Source organism: Nycticebus coucang, chromosome X (genome assembly GCF_027406575.1).
Source record: "Nycticebus coucang isolate mNycCou1 chromosome X, mNycCou1.pri, whole genome shotgun sequence".
In the NCBI taxonomy this organism is placed as follows: Eukaryota; Metazoa; Chordata; class Mammalia; order Primates; family Lorisidae; genus Nycticebus; species Nycticebus coucang.
Genome location: NC_069804.1, coordinates 60,745,423 through 60,768,167, shown reverse-complemented (window position 1 = coordinate 60,768,167; position 22,745 = coordinate 60,745,423). Strand labels below are relative to the sequence as shown.

Genomic DNA, 22,745 nt, shown 5'->3' with positions numbered 1-22,745 from the left:
GATACCAGCTCAAGCAGAGCTTATTTTTACATAGATGGGTTCATACATGCATGTACATTCTGCAAGACATTCAGTTAACCCTTAAACAGCATTGGATTTGGAGTGCCCACACCCCAACCCCAGTCTGCATGCATGCATGGTCAAAAATCCGCATATAACTTTTGATTCCTTAAAATTTAACTACTAAATAGCCCATCTGTTGACTAGAAGCCTTACTGATAAAATAAGTACATATTTTGTATGTTGTATGTATTTACTTATTATTACCGTAAAGTAGGCTAAAGAAATTGTTATTAAGAAAATTATAAGGAAGGGTAATAAATATATTTACTATTAAGTAGAAATCAATCTTCATAAAGGTCTTCATCTTTAAGTTGAGTAGGCTGAGGAAGGGTAGGTTTTTCTATTTCAGGTGGCAGAGACTGAAGAGGTGCAGAAGATGGGAGGGAAGGCAGGAGAGGTAGGCACACTCAGCGTAACTTTATAGAAATACATTGTAATTTCTCTCTGGTATTTGCCTTTTCATTTTTGTAAATATGTTTCTATATGATACCAACCTTTGTTCCACCATTTGCTTTAGTTTCAGTGCCTATATCATATAAGGGGTCCATGTCTTTTAAAAAGTCAAAAGCTTGAGAGTATGTGTGATTACATTATATTATTTGTGTTTTTAAGATAAAACGAAGTGTGACATGTACATTGTACCCTATAGGTGGGGAACTTATCCCTACCCCCTTGAATTTAATTGTGTTTTTCTCTCATGTGTACCCTCATACTAACACAAAATACAAAAAAAAAAAATTTAAGAGAGAGATAATTGTATGCATTCCCCAAAAGACTTGTATGCGGAAAACATATTAAAAAATAGCCAACCCTATTCATAAGTTGAAAATGTATATTAAAACATTGAAATGGCATTTTACACCTATTTGATTTAGCAGATATTAAAGTCTGATAATGTATTAGGAGTCAACGATTTCAAAAAATACCTGAGAATAACAGGCCCCCGTAGCAATAGAAAAACACATGAATCTCTCAGTCTTTTGTTTCTCAGTACAGAAAATGATTTAAAAAAAAAAACATGGGTATGGAGAAATATTTTACTTTTATGAAGTAAACAGTAGCACACAGTGATAAAAAGTAAGAAAAGTAAAAGTCAAAAGCTGTTTTGAATAATCAGAACCTTCTGCCAGATAGTCTAATCTCAGTCTGTTTTATGGCCCTGCTTCTTCATCTACATGTTCTTCTTCCTCATCATCTGGCATTGTTTCAGAAATGCTTCTCTTCATCAAGTCATCTTCTAAGGTGATATCTGTTAGCTCTTAAATTTTTCTAAGACCTACATCTTGAAATCCTTCACCTCCTACCTTTTTGGTATATTCACAGTCTCTTTTGTGATTTCCTTGATAGACTTGTCAAGCAAGTCCTGTGAAGTCATACACAACATCTTGGGCACAGTTTTTTCCAGCAAGAATTTATTGTTTCTTTCATGGTTTGTTACTTTAATAACAAAGGAATCCTCAATAGTGTGATCCTTCCATATTTTCATGATCTCTCTATCAAGGTTCTCTTCCACAGCCTTTATAAATCCTCTCCATAGACTACTATGTGTCTTAAAGGTTCTTATAACCCCCGGTTTAGAGACTGAATTAGAGGTGTTGTCTTTGGCAACACAGAACTCTTTGACAACTTCAGTGTTGAGCCAATGGTGTTCTGGGTAACCAGGGACGTTATCTAATATCAAAAGAACTTTAAAAGGCAGTCTCTTACTGCCAAGGGTACCCCCTGACTTCAGGGCAAAACATCAGTGGAACCAGTTCAATGAAAGTATTCTCTTTGTCCAAAGGCCTTCTTGTAAAACCCCAAGACTAGCATCAAGTGTTTTATCTTTTCCCTTTAAAGCTCCAGGGTTAGCATCTTGACTGCATCTGCACAAAATAGTAGAGTTAGCTTATCCCTTCCTGCCTTAAATTCTGGTGCTCACTTTTTCTTACTAATAACTGTCATTTGTGTCTTCTTACAGAATAGGGTGCTTCCCCTCTGTATTAAACACCTGTTGGGGCAGATATCTTTTCTCCTCACTGATTTCTTAATAGCATCTGGAATCTCGACTACTGCCTCTTGGTTGGCAGAAGCTGATTCTCCTGTTTTCTTGACGTTTAAGCCAAATCAGTCTCTAAAACTTTGATTAAACCATCCTTTGCTGACATTAAATTCTCTAGCATTTCATCCTTCATCTTTTTGCTTTATGTTGTCATATCATGACTTTTACCTTTTCTCCAATCACATGAGTCTATAGGTATGTCTGTCTTTTATTGCAATCCTCTGTCCTTATAAGAAGGGATTTTGAAAAAAAAAAATTGAAAGATTTTTCTTAATTGGTGGTATAGCTGCAGCAATGTCTTCATAAATTTTCTTTTATCTCTTTTCTTGTTCTTGTTACAAGGATTCTTACACTGCTATCATTTATCTTAAAGTGATGGGCAGTCACAGCTGCAGACATCAATCTACAATACATATCAACTTTTTCTCAGAATGACTTTGTTTCTTAGTAGCTCTTATAGTGTCACCATTGGCACTTTGTATAGGTCTTGCTATTGTTTAAGCTTTATGGTATTGGCAATAAACACAACAAAAAATAACGCAGAAATTATAGAATATTGTTACTACAGTACACAATTTACTGACATGGAAATGATTACCATTGCATAGCATTTTAAGTGGGTATTGCTTGAGCTCACTATCAACAAAGGTAACTATGAAACTATTAAGGTAGTACAGCGTATGCTGTAGTTAATACTGTATCTTTACATTTGTTTTATATTTCTCTTGACTATGAATGTCACCATGTGTTTGTGTTTTTGACCAATTTTAATGTTAAAATAGATTTGTGCATATTTTATGATAGTAAATGATAGAATAGACCAGTATCTGTATATATTTTCTGCATTCACAATGTACCTAACTTTTGTAAATTTTTAAAATATTTCTAGGCTACACAGTTCATCTGGCAGTTTCTTTAACTTGTAACGAATCTCAAAAAAGTTTCACAGCATATTATTTGAAAAATATTTGCAGATACTTGGGTCCATGCAGTTCAAACCTGTATTGTTCAGAGGTCAACTGTTTTGATTCAGACCTAGCCTTTTTTGTCTCTGGATCATGATGAAATAATCTTTATTTCAAAAAATGCTACCACAGCATTTTCGTTTATGATTTTAAGAATAATAAACATTTATTACAAAAGTACATGAAATACTTACAGAAAAGCTAGAGAATACCCAAATACAATGTTTGAGCATGTTGTCTTTTTTTAATGTGTTTCCATTTACATATGTTTATATTTATATTCCGCTTTTTTTAAGTTTCATAATTAAAATTTGAAATGCTTATAATGTACCTAATCTCTTAATAAACTGCTTGCAAAAATTTTTATCCATTATTTTTTGTGGCCAGACAACATATGAGATATATGTTCTTTACCTGGTGTTAAGTGTTTTGTTTTGTTTTGTTTTGTTTTGTTTGGTCAAGTGAAACAGTAGTAATGGAGAAAGAATCTATAACGTTGTGGTCAATTACAAAGACCACTGTACTCAGACTTGCCCAGTTTCGCCATTTCTAGTTTCTGTAGGCATTTTAAGTGACTCCATAATCTATTAGATGTATCATTTGTTTAATCAGTGCACATTGCCATATTGTCTCTGCAACGGTAGTCTGTATTTATGTTTCCTCTAACAAAAGTGTGAGTGCTTATTTGTCTTTCACATTTGTTGTACATTGAATGCCAACATATTTCTCTTATCTCCTACCCAAGAGATTCTTTTGTTCCTTGTGGATTATCATATGTAGAGACAAATTTAATGTTTCTTAGGGATTCTAAGAGGATGTGGTGAGTCGTAAAAATGTATTAACAGAAATACATCTGTTGTAATGAAACCATTATGAGAATATAGCTTTATTCTGACTGGTGGGTTCCAGCTTCCTCCAGATTAGGCCGAGCACTTGCTGAGCTATTTGGACTCCTTGTTAAACTTTGTGTGGGATCACCTGTTCGCCAGAGAAGAAGCCATCATGCTGCCAGCACCACTACAGCACCAACACCTGCTGCTCGATCCACAGCCTCAGCCCTCACCAAGCTCCTCACAAAGGGCTTGTCTTGGCAGCCCCCACCATACACACCTACTCCTCGTTTCAGGTGAGGTTCTGTTTAAGATGCAGAGACTATAAAGTTGCAATAAAGAGAATATAATATTCCTAGTCAACTTAAATAGGAGTGAGACACTGAATTAGAGAAATTTAGAGGTCCTTTGTTTACTCTGGAAAGTAAAGTGTTAGGTACTTATTTTAGTTGTACATGGGAAATTTTTAAAACCTTCTTAATGGCATTTCAGTGAGTTGAGTGTCCATTAGGTTGAGTGTCCATTATCCAAAGTGCTTGGGACCAGAAGTGTTTAGGATTTTCAATTTTTTAAAGTTTTGAAACATTTGTGGAATGCATACTAGTTGAACATCCCTAATTTGAAAATCCAAAACCTGAAATGCTCCAGAGAACATTTCCTTTACGCTCCATGTCATCCCTCAAAAGGTTTCAGATTTGGGGAGCATTTTAAATTTGGATTTTCGTATTACAAATATTCAACCTGTGTTCTTTATTAGGTGGAAGATGTTACCTTTTTTGCCTTTGAAACTTTAATAACCATTCTAATCACCTACCTTCCTTCCAATCAGACCATCAGTCACTTTAGTTTGTTGTTAAATTTTAATCTTCACTGAGAGGTCAAGGACCGAAAAATAAAAGATTATTCCGAAACGTGAAGATAAAGAAATCAGAGTCCAGGTTCTGTGTGGACAACATGGCCTTTATTTCTACCCAGGTGCTAGTGAGCTGAGTCCAAGAAAGGAGTCAGCTCAGGGGTTAATGTGGATGGGAATTTAAAGGGCCAGAGAGGTAGGGATTGGCACATTCACTCTTTTTGTGGGTGTGATACTCATGCACTCGTTTCTTCTTTGGGCGGGATGGTTCTATTTTGGCGGGTCCCTACATTTGACTCTATCATCCCTGTCTTTTTAGTCTATTATAAGGAATCAGGGTGATGGGCATGGTATCTCTTGGTTTCCTGTGGGATAAGAGTCAGCATGGGCTGCCTAAGGAAAATGGGAGGGGGAAGGGATTGATGTTTACAGGAACATTCTTGGGTCTTCAGTATGAACCGATTGATATCCACTTAGGGTGAAGATATGAGCGGTTGTTTTTGGGGTGACTGCTTGGCTAATAATAGATGGGGTGGAGGATTAGTGGTTCAACACTGAGAATGAGAAAGATCATGATTAGTGGCCCTAAAATAGGAAATAACCAAGGAGGCCAGCAACAGAATAAGGACCAGGGATTAGATGAGTACAGGGAGGATGACGTCTCTTTTTTGTCTGGAAGTAGGGGGATGTGTCAGGGCCTGAGTTATGAATCATTTACAAAAGAGACCAGAATGGTTAGCATGTAGGCACCACTAGATGGAGTGGCCACAGAGGAAAAATATTCCCATAGGGGTATAAGAAGAAGCACATAAGGGAAAAGTTGAGTTGAGGGAATAGAGATCAGGCTTTATAAAGCCTACAGAGTCTCCTATATCCGTGATACTGAAGCAGGTTAAATTGGGGGAGGCTAGGAATAGAGCTGTTTTTTTTTTGTCTGCTGAAATCAGGAGTTATATGTGTCAAGCACTGTTATGGGATTGAAAGGATTTTGGTATAAAGGCATATCCAGCATCCTGAGGGGGAGAGGACGAGTTCAGGGTAGCTGAAAAGGGGGTGTTTAATAGCCAGCGGAAATTGACAGGGTTGCTTGTAATCTTGAGAGGATATCCCTACCTAGTAGGGGGATGTTATTTGAAGGAATAATAAGGAATGAATGAGAGAAAGTGTCCAAAGTGTGAGCATCACAAGGATGGAGTAACGTGAGGGTGCATTAAATTACAGTCATTACTTACCACGGAGAGCTCTGTTTTAAAGGACCTTTATGATATGGCAGCATAGAAAAGGTTGCTCTTGTGTTTATTAGAAAAGAGATCGGCTTACCTTCCATTATCGAAAATACCCAGAGTTTAGTTTTCCAGGACAGCATCAAGGGGGCATCCTGATTTTCTGGGGATCTTTACTCTTCAGAAGCTAGGCCCAAGAGGTCAGGAAATTGTGCTAGGTCCTAGGAATGGCTGTGAACCAGATCTTCAGAAGGACCTGGGCAGTCAGACTTCTAGCAAGGACCTCTGCAGGTTTGGAGGTAGGGTTTGGATTTGGGCACTGCTTTGCCCAGGGGCCTGGTTTATTGCACTTAAAACTCCATCTGGGGGGAGATTTTGTTCTTTCAGAGTGACCTGCGGAGTTTCAAGAAGTACCTGCGTTTTGTTTATTGACTTGAGAGGTCCTGCTGTTTAGAAGCCTTTTCTCAGTTACTAAAGACCTTGAAGGCCAGGTTAATGAGATCTCTCTGGGGGATCTGAGAGCCTTGGGTGGAATTTTGGGAGTGTTTTTCATATATCGCGTACAGACCGAAAGATAAAGTGCATGTTAATAGAGTGTAGGTGAGGATAACATATAAATCCTTCGAGGTCAGTTCATATGTGATTGGGTTAGATATCTGAAGAGTTAGAATTCTTGAGAGTATTTCGTGGGATCTGGAGAACAAACCTAGTCTATGACTTATGTGAGACAGATCTGAGAGAGAAAAAGGGACGTGAACCTTGGACAATGCCTTCTGTTTCCACAACCTCTCAGAGTGGGTATAGAGGTTGTGGTGGTCTGGAAATGGAAGGCCCAAAGGTGTGGCTGGACCTAGTATGGGGTGGGGAAATTGGGTCCACTCTGTTTCTTTTTTCTCCTGGTTCTGCCATCTTTTCTCTCTCTACCATGTGCAGTGGAAGGCAGGTGGGGAGTGGATGGATGGGGTGGATTTCTGCGGATAGGAATGAGGTTGAGGGAGCAGGTTGTGGACCGGGAGAAGGGGGAGGGTTGTCTGCCAGGTGGAAAGAAGATAATGGAGATTCGAATGGGTTGGGTGTCTGACCTGCACAAGGAAAATTTGAGAGGGTTCACAAGACAAAAACAAAGAAGGAATGTTTTAGAGGAGGAAGGCTTGGATGTAGGGAATCTTGGATCATTTGCCTAATCTCTGACAGTAATTATTGACGATTGAGAAGTCAAAGGTGCCCTTTTCAGCCCATTGTGAGCCATTGTCGAGTTTGTACGTGTGACAAGCAGTGCTACAGAAAAAGATGAGGTATTTGAGCTATAGGGCAGCGGTTCTCAATCTGTGGGTTGTGACCCACAGGAACTATTAAAGGGACGCAGCATTAGGAAGGTTGAGAACCACTGCTGTATATGCTTCAGGTGAGTTAAAAAGCAGCTTAAAGGTGAAGAAGGGGTAATCCGTGACTAAGCAGTCCCCACACTGGAAACTGGAGGTAAAAATAATAAATGAGGCTAAAGAGAGGATGTAAAGAGAACTTGAGGTGGAGGAGGAAGGAGGTGACTGGCTGAGGTCAGGGAGGTTACCCGGCCTCCACGTGTGACCAGTTGGAGAAGAGTGGCCCAGACCCACAGGTGGGTGTCTCCACACATGAGGCACTGGACAGGCAATTCTGACGTGCTGGGGTTAGTCTGTGACCGGTACCGGATTTAAGAGGCATGGACCATGAGAATTTGGGGGCTCAGAGTGGGGAAAGTGAAGAGAAGTTTTTTAAAAAGCTCAGAGAAGGGCTATATATTGAATGTTAGGGAAGGTTCTAGACAAATGCTCACCTCACCATTAATTAAATGGATGAATTTTCGGTGAGGGTTGAAGGGGTCCCCCATTTCCCTTCATCTTGTCTAAACAAGAGTTCATCTGCTTGGGTCCAACAAGGTATATGTTGGCCTCCCAAGGGGGCTTCTCCCTGTCCCAGGTTCTTGGCACCAAAAACTAGAGGTCAGGGACCGAAAATAAAAGATTATTCCAAAACATGAACGAAAGGAAATCAGAGTCCAGGTTCTGTGTGAGTAACATGGCCTTTATTTCCACCCGGTGCTAGTGAGCTGAGTCCAAGAAAGGAGTCAGCAGGTAGGTTAAGGTGGATGGGAATTTAAAGGGTCGGAGGGGTAGGGATTGGCACATTCAGCCTTTCCTGGGTGGGATATTCATGCACTCATTTCTTCCTTGGGCGGGATGGTTCTATTTGGACAGGTCCCCCTACATTTGACTCTTATCATTCACTTTTACATGAATTTCCCATTGTTTTTGTGTCTGCTTCAGAGGTTACATTTATGCTTTTTTCCTCTTTCAGGCTAACATTCTTCATCTGTTCAGTTGGTTTCACATCCCCAATGCTGTTTGATGAGAGGAAGTATCCATACCACCTCATGCTGCAAAAATTTCTCTGCTCTGGAGGCCACAATGCTCTTTTTGAGTAAGGATCAAGTTGCTTCACAGAGAAACATTTCTTGGAGTTTGGTCCTTTCTGTCAGCCTTACACGCCTACTGCTTTCTTTGTACTCTTATCTTGTGACATAGAGATAGCCATTGGTTGTATCCTTTTCACGTCTAGGAATTAGCCATATGTCTCCATTTCATTTTTAGAGTGGAATTTAGCCCTTCCCTGGAGGTATGTTTGTAAGGGTGTCTGCTTATTTGACTTCTGTTACCAAGCATGTTTTTTTTTTTTTTTTTTGTAATACACGTGTCTTTTTCTGTTGTTTATCTCGTTATGGTAATTTTCCACTTTTCTTGGTCAGAAGATTGTAAGCTGAGTTTCACTGGTTTGGGTTTTTTAAAGTAATTGCTCCAAGAAGAGGGACATGTATTACCAATGTAGAGATTAGGGACCTTTTAAATGTAAACTCTACCTCTATCTAAAATGTTAATGTTATCTCTCCATACTTTTTCTTATGTGAATTTAGAACTTTCAACTGGGCTTTATCCATGGGAGGCAAAGTTCCTGTTTCTGAGGGATTGGAACATTCAGACTTACCTGATGGCACAGGAGAATTCCTAGATGCCTGGCTCATGCTGGTAGAGAAGATGGTGAATCCCACCACAGTGCTTGAATCTCCACATTCACTGCCTGCTAAATTGCCTGGAGGTGTCCAGAACTTTACACAATTCAGTGCCCTCCGATTCCTTGTGGTAACTCAGAAAGTGAGTATTCACCATTCTAAACCTAAAAGGTATTTCTCATGTCAACTAGGTAATTCCAACTCTTTGTTTTCCTTAATGAAAGAATGTTACTGAGCAAACACTGGATCCTACTCCCAGAAGTGGCTACTTTACAGAAAGGAATAGAGCCTATTTGAGGAATTTTCATAGATTAAACATAGCAGCTGTAAGCTTCAGATCGAATTAAATGTTCCTTCTTGGTGCTTCATATAGTCCCCTCATGCTGGGGTCTAGGATTTTGTTGTTAGACTAATTGTGGTAGGATTGTCCACATAGGTCTTATTCCTCCTGAGGCTTTGAATTGGGGTAAAATGACCTTCACACACTTTTTAAATGACTTACAGGCAGCCTTTACTTGCATCAAGAACCTTTGGAACCGGAAACCCTTAAAGGTGTATGGTGGACGAATGGCTGAATCCATGTTGGCCATTCTGTGTCACATCCTCCGAGGAGAACCTGTGATTCGTGAGAGACTGAGTAAAGAGAAGGAGGGCTCTCGAGGAGAAGATGATGCAGGACAAGAGGAAGGTGGCTCCCGCCGAGAACCTCAAGTCAACCAGCAACAGCTGCAACAGGTAAGGTGCTGGCTTCACACTAGAGGGCCTAGACTTTGCACCCAGTGATGTGTGATGCTTTTGGGTTTTATAAGTTCACATACCACTAAGTGCCTGTTTACATTAGCCTGGAGACGGTTTAAATTTGCTCCTTCTCTTAGCATTTATTTTCCCCCTTTTGGAGGAATGCTGATGTGTAGTCTTGGTCCTCTCAAGCATGTTAATAAATATTGGGATTTACAGTATTCTCAGTACCCTGCTGCTGTCCATTCTTTGGAAGCAAGATTTTCTCAGCTGCCTTTATGGTTAACTTGTAAAGAGAAGAGGTATTGTGACCCAGATTTATTCTGCAACAGGAGCTTTCTGAAACCTTAGTCACCTATGAGATTGTTGTTTTCACCTTCAGATAAATGTATAAACTACATTTTGAAATTTTTAAGGTAGAAGGGAGGAGGGAGAAGGCATGTAAGATCCTGCCACTTCAATCTTAAAGAGCATTTTTTCTTGTAATTTTTATGTATGTATGTTCTCTTTATGTCTAAAGTTTTGTTCATATGTATTAGTCATTCTTTTATTGTTTGATATTAATTTTCTTAACAGTTTGATGTTGTAATGCTTTGACATAGTTTTCTTATGTACATCTCATGATTATTTCCTGGTAGTAGAATTCCTGGGTCAGTTTTTTCAGGTACTTGCTCAGTTGCCATTTTGTTTTCCAGAAAATTGTTACCAGTTTATGTTTCTATGTATGAATCTCAGTCTTTTAATTATGACAATTCTATTACTTATAATAACTATCCCCCTCTCTCATTTTCTTAGAGGATGGGCTTAGGAGTACCTTGGCTCCCTGCTCTTAGCTTTATGTTTGAGTGCTATGGATGCACCAAACAGTAAGGATTATTCATGTTACATGCCTCCCCCTGCTCATAAAAGCTCCCAGTTTATGTTTCCATCTTAAAAAGTTTTTTTTTTTTTTTTTATTAAATGCATTTGGATTTCTCTGATGATGTGGTGCTGAGCTATTGCATTTTTTTTGTAGCTCATGGACATGGGCTTCACAAGGGAACATGCCATGGAGGCCCTGTTGAACACCAGCACCATGGAGCAGGCCACAGAGTACCTCCTAACCCACCCTCCTCCAATTATGGGAGGAGTTGTTCGAGTGAGTTGGCTCAGAAACTATGATTTTTCAGGGTATTGGTTTGGCTAACGATAGCTTTTTTTCCCCTTATCCTTCTGTAGCTGGTCATCTTTTGTGTAAACTACTTCCATGCCAGCATTTTCTTTTCATAATAACTCATGAAATTCCAGAGTATAATGAGCAGATTTTCCTATTTCCCAGCCATGCAAATTATTGGACTTGATTTGCAGAAGAACCCACAATCAGAAAGTAATAGTACAGGCATACTTTGCCTAATTACAGAATAGGTGATAACATTGAAACCACCCTCCTACATTTAATTTTCATTGTGATCCCCCTCCCCTTTATAGGGGTCAAATCAGCCAAGTTGGGTTTAGCTATAGGGAACAGCATTTTGGAGCCACTTCCTTCTCTTAAGCTTTAGCATACTATATCTGATTCCCTATTAGTTGAGGTAACCTCGTTGTGTTTGTTTTGGGGATATGTCATTACTAGATCTTCTGTTAATTGCTCTACAGGATCTCAGCATGTCCGAAGAGGACCAGATGATGAGAGCAATTGCTATGTCTTTGGGACAGGATATTCCAATGGATCAAAGGGCAGAGTCACCCGAGGTAAATAGGAAATGGCACCCAAAAGACCTTAGCACGTAAATCTTAGTATTCTGAGAACATTCTGCTAGTGCTGTAGTTGGTAGAATTGCCACCTGAAAAATACTCAAAAGTACTCATTCTTCTCAACCTTCCCGTCCATTATTGAGCTACCTTGTATTGATCTGAAGCTTTAGGTGAAATAGATGAAGCATTAATCTTGAGTGTCAAATGGAGACCCAGAGCGTGCTTGGTGGTACCGATAGGCTAAACTTGGCAGCGTATTCCTAGATAACAATTACATAAATTTACCATACTGACCAAGAATATAGGACAATGTCTAGGAATGATTTTGTGAGAGGTGGTGTAGGGTCCTGCAAATAAATTGGCAATGCTTTTGGGTACTGGAAGTGTCCCTCCCTGTCTTGCCTTAACCTGTGTGGCTGCACTCATATTTGTTGCTATACTCTGAATGAAAGTATCAACTGCCTAAGAAGGTAGAGAGAATTCATATGGGTAGGTAGATGCATTCTCTGAGTTTCCCTTATCTTTTTATCCTTCACCTCTCCTATGTACTCTTCCTTCCCTGCTTCTAGGAAGTTGCCTGCCGAAAGGAAGAAGAGGAACGGAAAGCTCGGGAAAAGCAGGAAGAGGAAGAGGCTAAATGTCTAGAGAAGTTCCAGGATGCTGACCCACTGGAACAAGATGAGCTGCATACTTTTACAGATACCATGTTGCCAGGCTGCTTCCACCTTCTTGATGAGTTGCCAGACACAGTGTACCGTGTATGTGATCTGATAATGACAGCAATCAAACGTAATGGAGCAGACTATCGTGACATGATTCTGAAGCAAGTAGTCAATCAGGTAAGCTTTCAAAGGGCCAGGAGTGTATGTTGATACGGGTATATTCTATCATTGAATTCTTTGGATCTGGGAATAGAGCCCTTTCTTGAATGTTCACCAAAACATGTAATGTAGATTAATACATCAAAAAAAATTTCTTTGGAAAAGACAAAGCTCTCTTTTTGTAGTTTTGACTTAGATTTATCTAAAATGTCCAAAATGTGTCTTACTCTTAAGCTAAGTTAGGTGTCTTGGTCTAACAAAATAGACATTTTTGATCCTATGTAAAACCAGTTTAACAAAGGAGTCCCCCCCCCCATCTTGATGAATACTTCTGTCCCAGTGTCTTACTCTATTTGCATTACTATAAGGGAATACCTGAGGTTAGGTGATTTATAAAGAAAAGAGTTTTATTTGTCTCATAGTCCTTCAGGCTATCTAAAAAGTATGACCCTGCCATCTGCTTCTGATAAGGACCTTAGGAAACTTCCCCTCATGATGGAAGGGAAAGTGGGGGATTAGGTGTGTCCCATGGTGAAAGAGAGCAAGAGGTTGGAGGATGCTGTGCTCTTTTAAACAATAAGTTTTCAGATGAACTAATAAAGTGGGGGCTAATACTAAAAGAAAGAAAGACACCAAGCCATTCATGAAAAATCCGGCCGTAGAACCCAAACACCTTCCATTGGCCCCACCTCCATCATTGGGGATCAAAGGAGGGGACAAACTATATCACCTGATGTTCTTTTTTAAACAGTGTTTTCTTTCATTATGAAATTGTTAATTTTAGATGTGCAGGATAAAAAAAAATACCCTAAATCCCTACACCCACATATAACCAATTAAACATTTTAGTTATATTTCCTTTATTATTTTTTAATCAATCTATTATTTTTGTATTGAAGTCATTGGAATCTTGTTTTATATAATTTTTAATCCTTAGAAGTAGGGAAAGAAATCAAAAAAGAATAGTTTTTTTGGAGGGAGACTATATAAACATGATGAACTCATAGAAACATCTTAAAAGTATAAAGGAAAACTGGATAAAACTTTACAGAAGTTCAGTATTTTTTTATTAAGAGGGTATACAGATTTATTTATAAGTGTTACTTTTTTTAAATTTTATTTTATGTATTTATATTTATTTTTATTTTATAGAGACAGAGTCTCACTTTATCGCCCTTGGTAGAGTGCTATGACTTCACAGCTCACACCAACCTCCAACTCCTAGTCTTAGGCGTTTCTCTTGCCTCAGCCTCCCGAGTAGCTGAGACTACCTGCGCTGGCCACAACTCCTGTCTATTTTTTTGTTGCAGTTTGGCCAGGGCTGGGTTTGAACCCGCCACCCTTGGTATATGGGGCCGGTGCCCTACACACTAGGCCAAAGGTACCACCCTATAGATTTATTTTAAGAAAACTAAAACTTGGCTCTGTGCCTGTGGCTCAAGTGGCTAAGGTGCTGGCCACATACACCTGAGCTGGTGGGTTCGAATCCAGCCAGAGCCCGCCAAAAAGCAACAATGACGGCTGCAACCAAAAAATAGCTAGGCATTGTGGCAGGCACCTGTAGTCCCAGCTACTTGGGAGGCAGAGGCAGGAGAATCACTTGAGCCCAGGGGTTGGAGGTTGCTGTGAGCTGTGATGCCAGGGCACTCTACCCAGGGTGACAGCTTGAGGCTCTGTCTCAAAAAAAAGAAAAGAGAACTAAAACCTTAATAGTAATGCGCAGTGATATCAAATTCATAACAATTTTGTATGAATTACTAAAACTAATCATTGTGACATTCTAGTTACTGTTGTTTTTTTTTTTTTGTAGAGACAGAGTCTCACTGTACCGCCCTCTGGTAGAGTGCCGTGGCGTCACACGGCTCACAGCAACCTCTAACTCTTGGGCTTACGTGATTCTCTTGCCTCAGCCTCCCGAGCAGCTGAGACTACAGGCGCCCGCCACAACGCCCGGCTATAGTTACTGTTTTTAATGATAATTCTGGGGGACATGTAGTGGAAGTATAAGTTGCTGGAACATTTGGGTTTGACTGTATGCACCAGGATTTTATAAAATATTCATTTCCTTTAACTTAGATACTAGACCTCTTAAAATCTAGCCTAAGAAAGTAATTGTTGAGTGGTAATTCTTTAATTAGCATACATCTTCTCTTAATGTAGACACTAAGTCCCTATAGTATATATGTCAGTATTAGCTTTTTTCAGTGGATGTGTTGGGATTGGAAGGTGTATCTTTTTTTTTTTTTAGTTTCAGGTTAATGTGAGATGGAGGGTGTATCTTAAAAGCTTGAGAATGTTTTCACAAACTTCATTTTACTCAACAATTGCCCTGACGTGGCCACTTTTCTGCTTTTCTAGGTATGGGAAGCTGCTGATGTATTGATCAAAGCGGCTCTTCCCCTGACGACAAGTGATACAAAAACCGTGTCAGAATGGATCAGTCAGATGGCCACCCTGCCCCAGGCCTCCAATTTGGCTACTAGAATTTTGCTGTTAACGTTACTTTTTGAGGTAAGATTTAGATCTTTAGGACATTGTAATTTATTCAGGAAAGAATTATTGAACACCTACCGTATGAGACGTTGGAGAAGATAAAGAGAAGTATAAGGCATGATCCCTGCATTTCAGGAGCCCAGTTTTTGATAGAATAAAATGTACATAATTAAGTACAAAGTACAGCATTCTGTGCCACATGAATGGTATCAAAAATTTTATCTGAGTTGAGCTTCTCAGAACAAATGTTAAATTGAGTCCTTGAAAAAATTGTAGGGTAAAAGTTAAAAAGAAGAATATTTAAATGACCATCATTATTTGGTCATGAAATATTTTTGCCTCTCAGTAAACTTAACTGGCAGTCACATAGTGGAATGGGATATTAAATTGGATGTGGTCAATGTTAAGATAATAGCCATCAGATAGGACATACTCCTCTCTTTTCCTTACCTAGTCAGTATATTTGAAGCAAAAGAGTTGTTTGGGCAGGACATCTTGTTCCAACCAACATAGGAACCAGGGGGCAAATGACCTTGGACAAAGGATTCTTCTTTTTAGTTCAACATGTTTAATAGTAAAACCTGTACTCAACTGGGTGGACCCTTTGCATATAGCAGCTCAGAAGATAAGTCTAATATAAATATCCAGCTGTGTATCTGCTGTGTTAATGCTTTACTTTTATGGTGGAAATGCTAATGTGCTATTATGCCAGGTACTGTGTTGGCCACATTATATACTATATATAAAATCTCATTTAATCATAAGAATTACTCTGGAGTTAGGAGTTATTCCCTTTGACCCATGAGAAAACCAAAGCCTAGAAAATTGACTCATTTCAGATTATATAACTGGTAAATGAATGGTCAGTTAGAAAAAATTTGAATTAAACCAATTTAGTTACTATTCATGTCTGTACCGTTTTAATCTTTGAAACTAAGTAGAAATTGATATCTTTAACTTTTTCCTTTGGTTAATCAGGAGTTAAAACTACCTTGTGCTTGGGTGGTTGAATCAAGTGGTATCCTTAATGTCCTAATCAAACTATTGGAAGTGGTTCAGCCATGCCTCCAGGCTGCCAAGGAGCAAAAGGAGGTCCAGACCCCAAAGTGAGTGACAATATATTCCACTTTCCCTTTCTGTTTCCCTGGCCACTCAAGAGCCTGAATTAAGCACTTTTCTGGGGGCATATATGGGACAAATCTTGGATACATTTGTAGTTTGAAAATTTGGGAGTGCCTAATGAGGCCAAGGTATATTTTCTGAATCTTTGCACGTTTCTAGCTTTCTCAGAACAAATTATTTCTCTGTTTTTAGATGGATCACCCCAGTGTTGCTCCTGATTGATTTCTATGAAAAGACAGCCATCTCCTCAAAAAGGAGAGCGCAGATGACTAAGGTATGTAATGTAGTGTGTGTGGTTGGTAGGATGATTTAGCTTCTTGAAGTAAAAGTAGGCCAGTACATTAGTAGTTAAGAAAGTAAGGATCTCTAACCAAAGTATTAATCTCTTTAGGGATCTTCATAGCTAAATCTCTCTCTCTCTCTCTCTTTTTTTTTCTTTTTTCTTGAGATGGTCTGTCTTTGTCACCCTCCATAGAATGCAGTGGCATCACAGCTCATAGCAACATCAAACTCTTGGGGTTAAGCAATTCTGTTCCCTCAGCCTCCCAAGTAGCTGGGACTACAGGTGCCCACCACAACACCCAGCTATTTTTATTTTTATTTTTTTTAATAAATTATTTTTTTTATTGTTAAATCATAGCTGTGTACGTTAGTGCAATCAAGGGGAACAATGTGCTGGTTTCATATACACTCTGAAATACTCCCATCAAACTGTTCAACGTAGCCTTCATGGCATTTTCTTAGTTACTGTATGTAGACATTTGTATTCTGTATTTAGTAAGTTTCCCCTGTACCCATTCTAAGATGCACCATAGGTGTGGCCCTGTCAATTACTCTCCCTCCACCCTAACCTCCCCCCTCCCTTCCCCTTCCTTGTGCTATAGTTGGGTTATAGCCCTCATGTGAAAGCTATAATTTAGCTTCATAGTAGAGCTGAGTACATTGGATACTTTTTCTTCCATTCCTGAGATACTTTGCTAAGAAGAATATGTTCCAGCTCCATCCATGTAAACATGAAAGAGGTAAAGTCTCCATCTTTCTTTAAGGCTGCATAATATTCCATGGTATACATGTACCACAAATTGCTAGTACATTCATGGGTCGATGGGCACTTGGGCTTCTTCCATGACTTAGCAATTATGAATTGGGCTGCAATAAACATTCTGGTGTAGCTGTCTTTGTTATATTGTGATTTGTGGTCTTCTGGGTATAAACCTAGTAAAGGAATTAAAGGATCAAATGGCAGGTCTATTTTTAGGTCTCCAAGTATTCTCCAAACATCCTTCCAGAAGGAAAGTATTAGTGTGCATTCCCACCAGCAGTGTAGAAGTGTGCCGTTTTCTCTACATCCACGCCAACATCTCTGATTTTGGGATTTTCTAATGTGGGCTACTCTTACTGGGGTCAGGTGATATTTCAAAGTAGTTTTGATTTGCATTTCTCTGATGATTAAGGATGATGAGCTTTTTTTTTTATGTGTTTGTGTGTCTGTCTTCTTTAGAGAACTTTCTCTTCAATTCCCTAGCCCACCCGGAGATGGGGTCACGTGTTCTTTTCATGCTAATACGTTTGAGTTATCTGTTGATTCTGGTTATTAGACCTTTATCAGAGGTATAACCTGCAAATATTTTCTCCCATTCTGAGGGCGGTCTGCTTGCTTTACTTACTATGTTCTTGGCTGTGCAGAAGCTTTTTAGTTTGATCAGGTCCTAGTAATGTATTTTTGACACTGTTTCAATTGCCTGGGGAGTCCTCCTCATAAAAGTATTCACCCAGGCTGATTCCTTCAAGAGTTTTCCCTGCACTTTCTTCTAGTATTTTTATAGTTTCATGTCTTAAGTTTAAATCTTTTATCCAGTGAGAGTCTATCTTAGTTAATGGTAAAAGGTGTGGGTCCAGTTTGCCAGCCAGTTTACCCAGCACCAATTGTTAAATAGGGAATCTTTTCCCCACTGAATGTTTTTAATTGGCTTGTCAAAGATCAAATAACGGTAAGTAGCTGGATTGATCTCTTGGTTCTCTATTCTGTTCCAGACATCTACCTCTCTGTTCTTGTGCCAGTATCATGCTGTTTTGATCACTATCGATTTATAGTACAGTCTCAGGTCTGGTAGCGTGATTCCTTCTGCTTTGTTTTTATTGCTGAGTAATGTTTTGGCTACTCCAGGTTTTTTCTGATTCCATATAAAACGAAGTATTATTTTTTCAAGATCTTTAAAATATGAGAATGGAGCTTTAATGGGAATTGCATTAAAATTATATATTGCTTTGGGTAGTATAGACATTTTAACAATGTTAATTCTTCCCAGCCACGAGCCTGGTATGTTTTTCCATTTGTTAACATCTTCAGCTATTTCTTTTCTTAAAGTTTCATAGTTCTCTTTGTAGAGATCTTTCACGTCCTTTGTTATGTATACTCCCAAATATTTCATCTTCTTTGGCACTACCGTGAAAGGAACAGAGTCCTTGATTTTTTTTTTTTTCGGCTTGGTTATTGTTGGTAATAAAGGCTACAGATTTCTGGGTGTTGATTTTGTAGCCTGAGACATTACTGTATTCCTTGATCACTTCTAAAAGTTTTGTAGTAGAATCCCTAGTGTTTTCCAGATATACGATCATATCATCTGCGAAGAGTGATAGTTTGATCTCTTCTGACCCTATGTGGATACCCTTGATTGCCTTTTCTTCCCTAATTGCAATGGTTCAAACTTCCATTGCAATGGTAAAGAGCAATGGAGACGATGGGCAACCTTGCCAGGTTCCTGATCTAAGTGGAAATGATTTCCATTTAACTCCATTCAATACGATATTGGCTGTGGGTTTGCTGTAGATGGCCTCTATTAGTTTAACAAATGTCCCTTCTATACCAATTTTCTTAAGTGTTCTGATCATGAAGAGATGCTGGATATTATCAAAAGCTTTTTCTGCATATCAACTGAAAGAATCATATGGTCCTTATTTTTTAGTTTGTTTATGTGCTGAATTACATTTATAGATTTACATATATTGAACCAGCCTTGAAACCCTGGGATAAATCCCACTTGGTCATGGTGTAAAATTTTTTGGATGTGTTGTTGGATTCTGTTTGTTAGGATCTTATTGAGTATTTTAGCATCAATACTCAATTTAGTGATATTGGTCTATAATTTTCTTTCCTTGTTGGGTCTTTCCCTGGTTTGGGGATCAAGGTGATGTTTGCTTCGTAGAATGTGTTGGGTAATATTCCTTCTTTTTCTATATTTTGGACGACCTTTAGTAATATAGGTACTAGTTCTTCTTTAAAGGTTTGGTAGAATTCTGACATAAAGCCATCTGGTCCTGGGCTTTTCTTTTTAGGGATATTTTGTATAGTTGATGCTATTTCAGAACTTGATGTAGGCCTGTTCAGTATTTCCACTTCATTCTGGCTAAGTCTTGGTAGGTGGTGTACTTCCAGGTATTGGTTCATTTCTTTCAGATTTTCTTTTCTTTTCTTTTTTTTTTTTTTTTTGTAGAGACAGAGTCTCACTTTATGGCGCTCGGTAGAGCGCCATGGCCTCACACAGCTCACAGCAACCTCCAACTCCTGGGCCTAAGCAATTCTCTTGCCTCAGCCTCCCGAGTAGCTGGGACTACAGGCGTCCGCCACAACTCCGGGCTATGTTTTTTTGGTTGCAGTTTGGCCAGGACCGGGTTTGAACCCGTCACCCTCGGTATATGGGGCCGGCGCCCTACCGACTGAGCCACAGGCGCTGCCCTTTTTTCAGATTTTCATATTTCTGAGAGTAGAGTTTCTTGTAGTATTCGTTAAGGATTTTTTTAATTTCTGAGGGGTCTGTTATTTCATCGTTACCATTTCTGATTGATGAAATTAGAGATTTACTCATTTTCCTGGTTAGGTTGACCAAGGATTTATCTATTTTATTGATCTTTTCAAAAAACCAACTTTTGAATTTATTGATCTGTTGTATAATTCTTTTGTTTTCAATTTCATTTAATTCTGCTCTGATTTTGGTTATTTCTTTTCTTCTGCACCCAGCTATTTTTAGAGACAAGGTGTCTCCTGTGTCAGGCTGGTCTCAAACCCGTGAGCTCAGGCAATCCACCTGCCTCAGCCTCCCAGAGTGCTAGGATTACAGGTGTGAGCCACTGTGGCTGGCTTTAAATTTCTGTTTAGAATAAGAAATTAGAATTATTTTCTTATGGAGCTTCTTACCAATGGCTCCAAGAACTTAGTAAATGTTAAAGGTGTGTGCTACTCCAGAGGAGGGAGTGGCTCTTATGTGAAGGACTCATAGTGCAACAAATAATTCCAAAAGTGAAGTAATTCCAAGTATTCCTTGGCTGAAGATTATTATTCCACATTATCTCAGCACCTTCTCCGAAACTGAATTTTTATTTTAGTACATCTTGACTGAATATTCCCCTTTGGGGAAATAGTGGGAAACAAAAGAAAAGTGGGAGATGGCAGCATACGAAGGCAGATAGGGTTCTGTCTAGGGAGAATGTTTTACTCTTGTGTTGTTGCTATAATAGAATACCACATAATCGGTAATTTGGAAACCATTGAGGTTTATTTGGCTCACAGATCTTGGAAATCTAAGATCCAGGGAGCTGCATCTGGTGAGGGATTTCATGCTGCATCATCTCATGGCTAAAGATAGAAGGACAAGAGGAGAGAGCAAGAGAGGGGCAAAGTCACCCTTATTAACCAACCCACTCAAAAACTAACCTGCTACCAGGATCATGGCATCAGTCCATTCATGATGGCAGAGTTCTCACGACCTAGTTTACCTTTTATTAGGCTCTGCCACCCAACACTGTTGCATTGGGGGTTAAGTTTACAGCAAATTCAGGACTCAGGTTAACCATAGCAGAGAGGCTAAAGATTGTGAGTGTAAATTTATATGAAAACTGCTCTCTTCATTTTCAAAATTCATTAAATATCCAGTATATTTCATTTTCCTAGGTTAATTTTACCAGTGTACACTAACAAAGCTTACTATTTCTTCTTACAATGAATCTTGAAGGAAACAAAGAAACATTGTACTTTTATATTTAGTACCTACAGTCCAACAATAACAACAACTGGCGCTGGTTCGATGATCGCTCTGGGCGCTGGTGTAGTTATAGTGCAAGCAACAATAGCACTATTGATTCTGCCTGGAAATCTGGAGAAACAAGTGTACGATTCACTGCAGGCCGAAGAAGATACACTGTCCAGTTCACTACAATGGTGCAGGTACATACTCACCAAATTCCAAATTCTATAAACTTTATTGGAAACGGGAGGTTGCTGGGTATGTCTTGGTTTTCTTCTGTCTGAATCAGCAATCCTAGTATGTTATAAGGCACACAATTCTCCCTGCAAAGTTCAATGTGGATTTCATAGAATTGAGTCTTCTCTCCTGGAAATGATTTTAAGTGTTCAGTCAAGGATTAGGGAGTGGTTAGGGATGGTGTCTGCTCTATTGGAAAGTTTGCAGTTTATTATAGGGCCTTGTGTGTGTTCCTTTCCAATGAAATAAATTTCCAGGGTTTCTTCCTGTTGTAGCTTTTTACTATGTCATACTTTTATGATGTTTCCCTACCCCTCCACAACCTTTATAATTCCTTTTTTTGTAGAGACTTTTTTTCCAGAAATAATGTTTAATTAAATACCCGGGCACCATGTGGCCCAGTTAAGGTGGATGTGTAAATCGAATCTCCAAAGTAGTAATAGTTACACATGAATAACAACAAAATTCACTTACAAATTTATATGTAATTTATAAAACAACATTATATGTGTATCACATTTAATGTAACACAATAAATAATGTTTCGTTAGTATGAGATCTTGATTGATATAACATTTTTCTGGTTTTTCTCTCAGAATTTAATTTATGTCATCGGAATTTGTACTTTCACAATTTAATTACAATTGATATAATTGAAAGCAGTGTCAGTAACTTGGCAAATGCAAGATTGCAAATAACATTTAATCATTGTTTAAGTTTTTAAAAGATACTCTTGTTAATTAAAAATGTACCTGTGGCTGTTAAGAGTATTATTTATAGGAATTGAAGTACATTTCTATAATATTTGGGATGTTTCCAATCAATTATTTAAAAACATTAATTTTAGTACATCTAGAGCTGATGAACCGTACAAGACAAATTTTCTAAAAAGGTTTCACTTGCCACAGAAATGAGTTTCATCCAATTCTGAATTTAATTTCAAATGCAAATGCAATGGTATTTTTTTTTTATTAAATCATAATTACATTATTTATGGGGCACAATGTACTGATTTTATATACAATTTGGAATGCTTACATCAAACTGGTTAACATAACCTTTACCTCACTTACTATTGTGTTGAGACATTATAGTCTTAATAATTTTGATATGTACCCTTTCATTGTGCATAATAGGTGAGGTCCCACCAAATACCCTCTCTCCTCCCGACTTCTCCCCTCCCCTCTCCCTCTTCGCCTTCATTTTGGGCTATAGTTGTGTTTTTTATCATTCATATGGAAGTGTGGGTGATTATATATTCGTTTCATAATAGTATTAAGTACATGGGATACTTTTTCTTCCATTCTTGAGATACTTTACTAAGAAGAATATTTTCCAGCTCTGTCTAGGTAAACATAAAAGATGTAAGGTCTCCGTCCTTTTTATGACTGCATAATATTTCATGGTATACATATACCACAATTCGTTAATCTATTCATGAGTCAGTGGGCACTTGGACTGCTTCCATGACTTGGCAATTATGAATTACGCTGCAGTAAACATTCTGGTGCAAATATCTTTGTTGGAAAATGATTTTTGGTCATCTAGATTTATACCT

The 22,745-nt window shown here is 38.6% G+C and overlaps 1 protein-coding gene across 18 annotated transcripts in view; it reads left to right on the top strand.

Moving 5' to 3' along the window:
- HUWE1 (HECT, UBA and WWE domain containing E3 ubiquitin protein ligase 1) overlaps positions 1–22,745 on the top strand; it is a 163,953-nt gene that overhangs the window by 93,302 nt on the left and 47,906 nt on the right. For 17 of the 18 annotated variants that reach the window (XM_053581182.1, XM_053581185.1, XM_053581190.1 and 14 more), the window contains 11 exons: positions 3,979–4,195; positions 8,313–8,435; positions 8,926–9,163; positions 9,526–9,756; positions 10,775–10,897; positions 11,395–11,490; positions 12,063–12,332; positions 14,673–14,825; positions 15,786–15,913; positions 16,122–16,203; positions 20,971–21,150. In XM_053581182.1, coding sequence (XP_053437157.1) covers positions 3,979–4,195; positions 8,313–8,435; positions 8,926–9,163; positions 9,526–9,756; positions 10,775–10,897; positions 11,395–11,490; positions 12,063–12,332; positions 14,673–14,825; positions 15,786–15,913; positions 16,122–16,203; positions 20,971–21,150 — 1,841 coding nt within the window. The remainder of the gene's footprint in view (positions 1–3,978; positions 4,196–8,312; positions 8,436–8,925; positions 9,164–9,525; positions 9,757–10,774; positions 10,898–11,394; positions 11,491–12,062; positions 12,333–14,672; positions 14,826–15,785; positions 15,914–16,121; positions 16,204–20,970; positions 21,151–22,745) is intronic. The other variant, XM_053581198.1, reaches the window with a different exon arrangement.